The 9,615-nt window shown below is 35.5% G+C and overlaps 1 protein-coding gene across 1 annotated transcript; it reads right to left on the minus strand.

The window, feature by feature from the left end:
• Window positions 1-1,980: 1,980 nt before the first annotated feature.
• On the minus strand, window positions 1,981-9,215 carry LOC147849886 (uncharacterized). Its single transcript, XM_087337139.1, has 11 exons — window positions 9,080-9,215; window positions 8,601-8,675; window positions 7,710-7,814; window positions 7,565-7,631; window positions 3,671-3,788; window positions 3,449-3,605; window positions 3,270-3,350; window positions 3,058-3,165; window positions 2,902-2,970; window positions 2,714-2,828; window positions 1,981-2,488 (listed from the first exon to the last, which is right to left on the minus strand). Exons 1-11 carry the CDS (start codon window positions 9,140-9,142, stop codon window positions 2,202-2,204), a joined length of 1,245 nt encoding a protein of 414 aa, XP_087193265.1. The 5' UTR covers window positions 9,143-9,215; the 3' UTR covers window positions 1,981-2,201.
• Window positions 9,216-9,615: the final 400 nt, after the last annotated feature.

Genomic DNA, 9,615 nt, shown 5'->3' on the forward strand with positions numbered 1-9,615 from the left:
TATTGGATTTATTCGTCATTCCAAATCCCCTACTGGCGCACCAATATTTTTTGTCAAGAAGAAAGATGGATCGCGTCATTTGGCCGTAGATTATCAAGGATTAAACAAAATCACAATTCGAAACACGTGTGCCTTACCTTTAATACCAACACTTTTGGAGCGGTTGAGTGGAGCCAAATACTTTACAAAGATCGATCTTCGAGGTGTTTATAATCTAGTTCGAATTCGTCCGGGTGATGAATGGAAAACTACATTTCACACTCGATATGGCATTTTGAGTATATAGTTATGCCTTTCAGTCTCACAAATACTCTTGCGGTTTTTCACCATATGGCCAATGATATTTTTCGAGACTTCTTGGATATATTCACCATCATTTATTTGGATGATATCTTGATATTTTCCAAGACTCAAGAAGAGCATGATGAGCATGTACACCAAGTACTACAACGATTACAAGAATATGGTATCTATGCTAAACTCGAGAAATGTAGTTTTGATCGCAACCAAGTGGAATTCCTAGGGTACATAGTATCACCAAAAGGAATATCTATGGATCCTGCAAAGGTGCAAACAATTCTAGAGTGGGAAACACCTATTGTGGTGTCCAGTGTTTCTTGGGATTTGCGAAATTTTAACTGCAAATTCATCAGGAACTACTCAAAGAAGGTTCTGCCTCTTACATAATTAACACAGAAAAACCAACCACTCATATGGAATTCTAGTGCAGCTGAGGCATTCGAAAGCTTAAAATGTGCGTTTACATCAGCTCCTATTTTGATCCATGCTTACCAAGACAGGCCTTTTATTTTGGAAGTTGATGCATCCGATTTTGCACTCGGGAGTGTCCTCTCACAACCCAAAGAAAACAAGCTATTATATCTAGTTGCTTTTCATTCGCGGAATTTTGTAGTTGCGGAAATTAATTATGAGATTCACGACAAGGAGCTTTTGGCTATTGTAGACTCTTTTGAGCATTGGCGCCACTTCTTGGAAGGTTCTCCCCATCAAATCATTGTCTATAATGATCACAAGAACCTAACGTATTTCTAGAATGCTCGAGTCTTAAATCGTCGACAAGCTTGTTGGGCACAATTTCTTACATGCTTTGATTTCTTGATCATGTATCACCCCACGATACACCAAGGAAAGGCATATGCGCTATCTCGGCATTCGTACATGGCGCCTTGTTTAGGGGAACCTACTTTTGATCATCAAAAGCATATCCTCCTTGATCCTGATCGTTTACAAGTGATCGCCGCTAACGCTTTTAAGATGCCCACTGACTGGATACTTATAAGTATGATTCATACTAATCTTGAAGCAAACGAATTTGCACAAGATGTTTTAAGTCATATCATTCCAAATCATGCTTCTTGTTCAAGGTCTGTGAATTCTCATAAAGATGTCCATGAATAGAGTTGTAACATGTTAATTCAGCTCATAAAGAGTCTTGTTCTCCACCATATTATGTTTCTCAACTTCTCCAAATGAATTGAAGTTGCCTAACTCCCTAGTTATTAGTGTATTTTGGTTAACATATTGTTCAATGGAATTGAAGTTTCATGTTATATGGACATAAGTTTTTGAATCATATGAGTTGCCTTTATAACATTTGCATTTCATGTTCCATATTCAAACCAGAAAACAATGGCATTTATACATTACAACAGCATGCACTCTACTTCATTCATGCAATTTATTCGACATCGCCATTTTTATTTGTCAATGAGTATGTATACTATTAGCTATGCACTTTTACTATATCATTGATTGTACCTACAACAATTGTTTGCACCATTGCCTATATCTATTTCAATTGTTGTGCATCATTGGCTATATCCACATTAATCATTGACACAAACATACTCTTGCATTTGAAGAGTTAAGTTTTTTATTTTTATAGAAACCCTAGAGGCGTCAATAATCACAATGTTACAGAAGGTAGTGTACAACAAGTTTTTTTCATTAGATTATTCATTGAAAAAATAAAATGCATCGGTTTGAAACCTTCTTAGCTTTTGTATTATGATTGGTGTGTATTGCATATCCCCTTTATAAGTCAAAATCAAAAGACCATAGCGACATGAAATTTTCCTCCAATTGATACAACACATGCATGCCCTTGAACAACTGCTGATAGTATCACCTATTAGTTGTGACAAACCCTTGTACAATGGATAATGGAAAAGGAACAAGTATTATGCAGGAGCCTTGGACCTATGAAAATGAACGTGCTTCCATACACAAACACCCTGATCATCTTTACGACGTTGCCAAATGCGTGTTTCATTGCATGCTTCCACGGATGCATTTCTTCCATTAATACTTTGTCGCAACCTTGTGTAGGTTACAAGACCAACATCATTACCAAGGAGTGTAACCTTAGGGGATGATATATTTGAACGTATCATGTTGTCAGAGTTTGAAGTATGTTTTTTTGCATCAAAGTAGAACTTATGGAACTCTAACCCCTCCACAAGATGACCTACACAGGAAATTTCGTTGAAATAATGTCAATTCTCACATAAAGCCAAATTTTGCAAACACTATTAATCTGCACATAGCAACAAATTCTGGCAAATTGATGCCAGATCACTCAATTCACTTCTTAGAAAATAGAAAAAGAACCAAGAGGTCCTATCAATCTAATCATGGCATTGGCATCAACATTCATCCTTCAGAGAGCAAGAAAAGAGTAGTTTTAGCTGACCTTGTGCCTCTGGCTCAAAGGCAGTCAATGCAGGATCACATAGTTTCTTATAAACATCATAATCTCCAGATTCTATACATAGCAAAAGCTCTTTGGTGGAAGCAATCAACTCCTCCTACCAAAATAAATGACTTTTCAAGAATTTCATAGGCACCAAAACTATGCACATCTAGAACATAGTATATTACCTCAATAAATGGTATAAAGAGATGCTGAAGACCAAGGAAAACATCTTCAACCTCTTTATTTGCATCTATCTAAAAACTCAAAGAGATCTTTTAGAATCCCGAAATGAGGAGTTCAATAAGCATTAAGATATCTCAACAATATCAAATTTAATTTACCTTCCGCACTTTACCCCTTTTCTCATAATGCTGCACCACTGGAAGGCTTGACTCTATGAAAACTCTGAAACGTTTTTTTATAGTGTCAATATTATCATCAGCACGACCCTAAGTGCAATCAATGCCATCAATATCCCACAAAAAGTATTAAGTAAATCAGCCAACATTTAAATTAACTGATTGAGCATTTTTAACCACTACACTAAAAGAACCTGATTTCGACTGAGAAGACGCCGTTCCATCTCCTTTTCAGAGCAATCAAAGAAAAGAACAAACTCAGGCTCGATCCCAGTCTGAGCAAAACCGTATGGTCAAGAGTTATCATGATAATGAGAAAATCGAGCAAATTTGATTTACTGTTCTGTTTAAATTTAAAGATTAAGTTACTTACAACACTTTCAAATGCAGCTCGATTCTCATCATTCCTCGGGAAACCATCAATTAAAAACTTGTCATTACCACTATCTTGCATGGCATTTTGTAGCAATCTTACAGTAACTTCAGAAGGCACAATCTTTCCTTCTTTTATGGTATTTGCAATCATGGTTCTGCAAAAATACAAAAATGATTAATCAAATTTGCATTTCTTTAGTGATCAAATTGGGAGATTTACCCATATTGGGATCCTGATTTGATTTCATTGCGTAAGAGGTCTCCTGCACTCAAGTGTGTAAACCCATAACTATCAGTAATTTTTGTACACTGTGTGCCCTTCCCACTGCCCGGTCCACCTGATGACAGGAAAAGTAATGCATTTGTTTAATACCAATCAGAAACTTAAGAAAATAAATAAATAATATTATGAAATGCATATCCTTGCGAAAGAAGTAACAACAATTTATTACATTTCAAATCATGTTTAAGTATAAAAATAAGCCACATTAAATAATACACAAAAACATTATGCTCAGATGCAACTTGTACCCCCTAATTGGCCAATAATATCCAACACAATTGATCTGCTATTTCAACTTAGAGATTTTAAATAACATTAAAAAGCTAACTCCACTTCATCATCCAATTGAATGGAAATAAAAACTAAGTTTGTGTCTAGCTTTTGAAATAGTCCATGTCAAGTCAACAAAAGTCCCCCAAAAGCAAGAAATAGACAAAGTAAAAAGTGGGAGACAAAAACATGCCATAACATGAAAAAATCTAGATCATGAGAATGTCAATGACAATCAGGTTGTATTCTCCTTGTGATATAAAATTCCCAACTTCATCTTTCATACCTCTAACATAATAAAATTATATCACCTCCAAACCATACCACAATTTACAAGTGCAATGTCGATGACAATCAGGTTGTAGTTTCCTTGTGGTATAAAATTGCCAACGTCCTCTTACATACCTCTAACATAATAAAATTATATCATCTCCATGTTTCACAGATAACAGAATTTTGAGTTCTTATTACTTTTATAAATGTGATCAAAGATAATGGAGCCTAAGACATTAATTTAACTAAGAGAATACATCAAAATCCAAATCAGTATAAATCTTCCTTAAAAAGTAGTAAAATACAAGCCATACAATGAAACAAGATATAGATCTTCCGCAGGGAAAAGTTTCAGTGTAGCTAAGCTTAGAATGTTTAAGCGCTTAATTAACAAGATCTTGGTAGCTGAGGCAGTTCTATTTATTTATGTTATATATTATGGTTTCTTGTTCTCAAAGATGAGACAACATTTTAAGTAATAATCTCTCATTCAGTCTCATTGGCCATTTTGGCTTCAACTTCCAGAAAGCCTTTGACACTATACAAAGGAGAGAGCTTTGGAAAAGAATGATAGAGATCGGAATGCCATTAGAGTATAGAACAGCTGTCGCACGATTGTATGAGCAAATTAGATGCGAATTGAAAATGGATATTGGTTTCTCAGAGTCCTTTTTGAGCAACATGGGGCTCAAACAAGGGTGCCCATACTCTTTGGTCTATGCATTGATAAACTTGAAAAAATAGTAAAGAAGGTTGCAAAAAAAGGATTGGATGGCCCAAAACTCATGTATGAGCTTATTTTTATATTCCTATATGCTGATGATGTTTTATTATCATATACTTTTGATGATATACAACACTTACTTGATGTATTGGATACATTCAGTCAAATCAGTGGACTAACTGTTAACATGGACAAAACAGAAACGATCGGAATAAAGGCAATACAGCCAAGACACACTAACCCACTTTTACATACAAGTGAGAGCCAATACAAGTGGTACAGAGCTTCAAATATCTTGGTATTAATGTCCCATCAACAAATAGGTGGAATGTATGCTATGGGTCTAGACTTCAAGCAGGTTGGAATAGTTATTATATGTTTGAGGATCGACAAAGCGATGCTCAAGGATGGGAAGTAAGATTGATGCTATTCAATGCTATGGTGGTCCAAGTGTTGCTTTACGGAGTGGAAGTGTGGGGTGGCAATATCTCACTTAGTGCATGGAATGAAATAGAGAAAATCCAAGAATTGTTCTTATATAAAGAATTGGGGATAAAATCCTCAACATCCTATCCTATCATGCTATTAGAATCAGGTGCTCGGCCAATAGAGGTACTACCCATGCAAAGAGTATACATAAATATCACAAAACTCATGAATATGCCTGATCATAGACTGCCAAAACAAGCTTGAAACATAGGATGCAAGGTACAAAAAACTAATAAGCGCAAAATCCTCTAACCCTAAATCCTACCCTAAACCCAATATTAGCATCTTTCTTGACCTGATGAGTGCACCCTTTTAGGTGAACCACTTTAAATGTCTGTCCCAATGTACATACCAATGAAGCATAGGCAGTGAAGTATATAGTAGGTACTTAGAACCCCCCCAACCTAATGACTATACTAATACAATATTAGTGCAAGACTTAGATTTAAACATTTAGCACTAATTAATGAGAATAGATAGGTAGGTAGGTAGATATCTATCTATCTATCAATCTATATATATATGTATATATATCTAAATATATATAAAAGAGAGAAAAGCTATAGCTTAAATCATGAAAAGTGAAGATGGAGAAGCACCAAATATGGCTTACATTTAAGTGTTTTTTTAGGCTTTCCATGGTCTCTCTATGCCGATGTGATTGTTCATGGCAATGAAGCATAGACAGTGATTGTTCATGCACAATATTTTCGAAGTGTTTGTATTTCTCTTTATGTCACTTTTCTCCATTCATTTTGATTCTAAAGCTGAGGTTGTGTAAGCCAATGCCTTTATGCATCTGTTTGTGGGGCTTCTATCACAGGTAAATTTAGGCAATGGGAACAACAAACTTGTGTGATTTATTATTGAGTTGTAGTCACTACAGAACTTATATTGGAGCTAGCTAATCCTAGTTTTGTTTACAAACAACAAAAGAGTGACCAGCCATGTTACCCTTTTTGTGATGATCAGTTCTAATAGAATTAGAAGGATAGTACTTGATATGTGCCAGCTTAGTAGAATGAGAGTTCTTGCGATCCGAAAAGCATCCATCGAAGGATTTTGTTTCTCCTCTATCATCTGTTCTATCCCTTTCTTTGTGTCTCTGCATCTGTTTGCATACTCCAATTCACCAACACATGAATGGAGTTCTACACTGCAGCCTGACCAGCAATAAATGTACCCTTACAAGTATCCTTGAATCAGCAAGCACTATTGGAATATTTATGGCCATGAACAATCAAGGATACTTGTAAAGATACATTCATTGCTAGTCAAGCTGTAGTGTAGAACTCCATTCATCTGTTGGTGAATTGGAGTATGCAAATAAATGCAGAAACACAAAGAAAGGGATAGAACAGATGATAGAGGGGAAACAAAATCCTTCGATTGATGCTTTTCGGATCTCAAAAACTCTCATTCTACTAAGCTGGCATATATCAAGTACTATCCTTTCCAGTGCCATTGCATAATCAAGGCCAATGTGTACAACATTGGCCTAGTTCTATTAGAACTGATGATCACAAAAAGGGTAACATGGCTGGTCACTCTTTTGTTGTTTGTAAACAAAACTCGGATTAGCTAGCTCCAATGTAAGTTCAGTAGTGACTACAACTCAATAATAAATCACACAAGTTTGTTGTTCCCATTACCTAAATTTACCTGTGATAGAAGCCCCACAAACAGATGCATAAAGGCATTGGCTTACACAACTTCAGCTTTAGAATCAAAATGAATGGAGAAAAGTGACATAAAGAGAAATACAAACACTTGGAAAAAATGGTCAATTAGAAGTGCGCAAAAAACAAACAAAATAAATAAGGGGAAATATGAAAACAAAAAATACAACAAAATTTTAATAAATCTTGATTATTTAAATCCAGCCCCGTAGCAGTTGTCCATGAGACTTTTTATACAACTAAACCTTGGAATATAAAATTTTTAAAGAGCACATCCAAACCTTATTAGAAATATTATCTCTCATTTGTTTATTAGCTGGCTTTCTACATTGTTTCATTCAACTGGTTATTCTCTGTCTGCTAAATCAAATTATTTGAATGTGATGATTCACTTACCTAGAACAAATATAACCTTTGGTTTTCTTTTAGTACTTCTCTGGGATTCGATGTTATCCTTTTCTTTCTGCATTAAAATGTTGTGTTACTATGAAAAGCACATTACATGTGAATAATGAGCACAAAAATCCTCTTATTTCCTCACCATCATATCATCATTGGATGCACATATGGCAGGATCCATTAAAGATAACGAAGATAATGTTAAAAATCCAGCCACAGGCAAACACCAGCTTGGGTTCCATGTAACCTGTCAAAATATCATTACTTTTCTATACTCAGGAAATCAACACAATTTGTTTTGAGACGGTCAAATACTACCACACCACCATGACATGCCATCCATATCCCCCCAATCCAAATCTAAGGATGATTTACGCTACAATTAAGCTGAACAACATCATCGTGAAGAATAAAATAAACAATATACCTCGTTGAAGGGAATATATATTAGGCCTCATGATAACCTAATATACCATAAACCTTGTAACCAAATGTGTAGCTAGAATGTCAAAATTCAACCATAGAAAAATGGAAGTTCCAAGTTTCTTAGCAATGGTTACAAATTTGTGTGCTAAAAGAGATAGACAAGAATTATTGCAAACAAATGACAATTGTCAGCTACAAACAATTGACATAAACTGACCAATTATGAAATGGATTTCATAGGTGGATCACATGGTTCTACTTTCCTTTTGACTCCTGCAAGCATTACGTTCTATTTATCAATGCAGTTATGTATATATCAAACCTTATAAATATGTAGTTGGTCAGTATACTCTAATAACCATTATAAGTGGTGAATATCATTACATGCTTCAGGATCTCTACTAACAATCTAGATTATCCATGAAATGTTCATAAGGGAAACGATGTCTTAAATTTAACTGTTCATACGCTGACTAATGGTTGATGCAACTACCAATCCATCTCGACGAAAGCATGTTCAAAATCCAGCATCCCAATACAACAATAACATTTCTATTGCCTCTAGAACATTAAAATGACAAACACTATGACATTTTGGAAACTGTACCTTAAAGTCTGACCCACTGCCATGTCCATGCCATTTGAATTCCTCGAAATTCTCTGTCCATGCTATGTCGTTCCTCTATACATCAAGAGAAACAGTTAAACCCCAACCAAAAACGTGGACATGAAACGCACAAAAGAAATATGGAAATGACCAAGAAATGGAAAGACATACATACATAATGCTCAACAATAACTCGTAAAGAAACTGAATAGCACCAACCAACATATCATAATAGATCATAAATCATTTGGTACACATTATTTTGTAATTAATCAACATGAAACCCAGGATAAAAGGTCATGTTTTACTTCATATAACATCAATCTATTTAAGTGTTTATTGCAGCAGACATGGTTTATCAGCATTATAGATTATGCATCAGTACTTCCCGATACATTATGAAACATATAACATTTCGAGGTACATACTAGAATTAATTCTGTAACCAAAAAAGGTAGAAAGAGAATAGAGAGAAGTACGACGGAGTAAGAGAGGGCGCGTCGACATGTCGTTCTAAGAGACCGAAGAAACAGAGAGGACATTGATAGCTAGCTCTCTGTTCCGTGCTCTCTGCTCGGAAGATGGAGATGGTATTCCTACGCTACTACGCACCACAGTCAGTCAGTCAGTCAGAGAGAGAGAGAGAGAGAGAGACTAGTCCTAGTCCTAGTCCTAGCTATACAACTTATGTACATACACATGTAGTAGTAGTGTAAATCATACTCTTTATGTATGTACTCTTTCTTATGTAAATCATACTCTATATGTACTCTTCCTTTGACGAGGATCCAAACTTGTTTTACAATTCTCTTACATTCACTAGCCAACTTAACTTGCTTTGGGTCACAAAATGTAATATGATGGTAATCGACAAGAGCATTAGTGCCCGATAGTCAAGAATTCTCTCTCCATTGCATAAGTAGAGAGAGAGAGAGAAATGATGTATGTGCCTAGGAGGGAGGGAGTGTTGGGGACATAGTATGTACTATGTACCATACGTGCATTCGCATTCAAC

Source organism: Azolla caroliniana, unplaced genomic scaffold (genome assembly GCF_043228905.1).
Source record: "Azolla caroliniana isolate FFs.n. ecotype wild unplaced genomic scaffold, voAzoCaro1.0.p SCAF_22, whole genome shotgun sequence".
Lineage (NCBI taxonomy): Eukaryota > Viridiplantae > Streptophyta > Polypodiopsida > Salviniales > Salviniaceae > Azolla > Azolla caroliniana.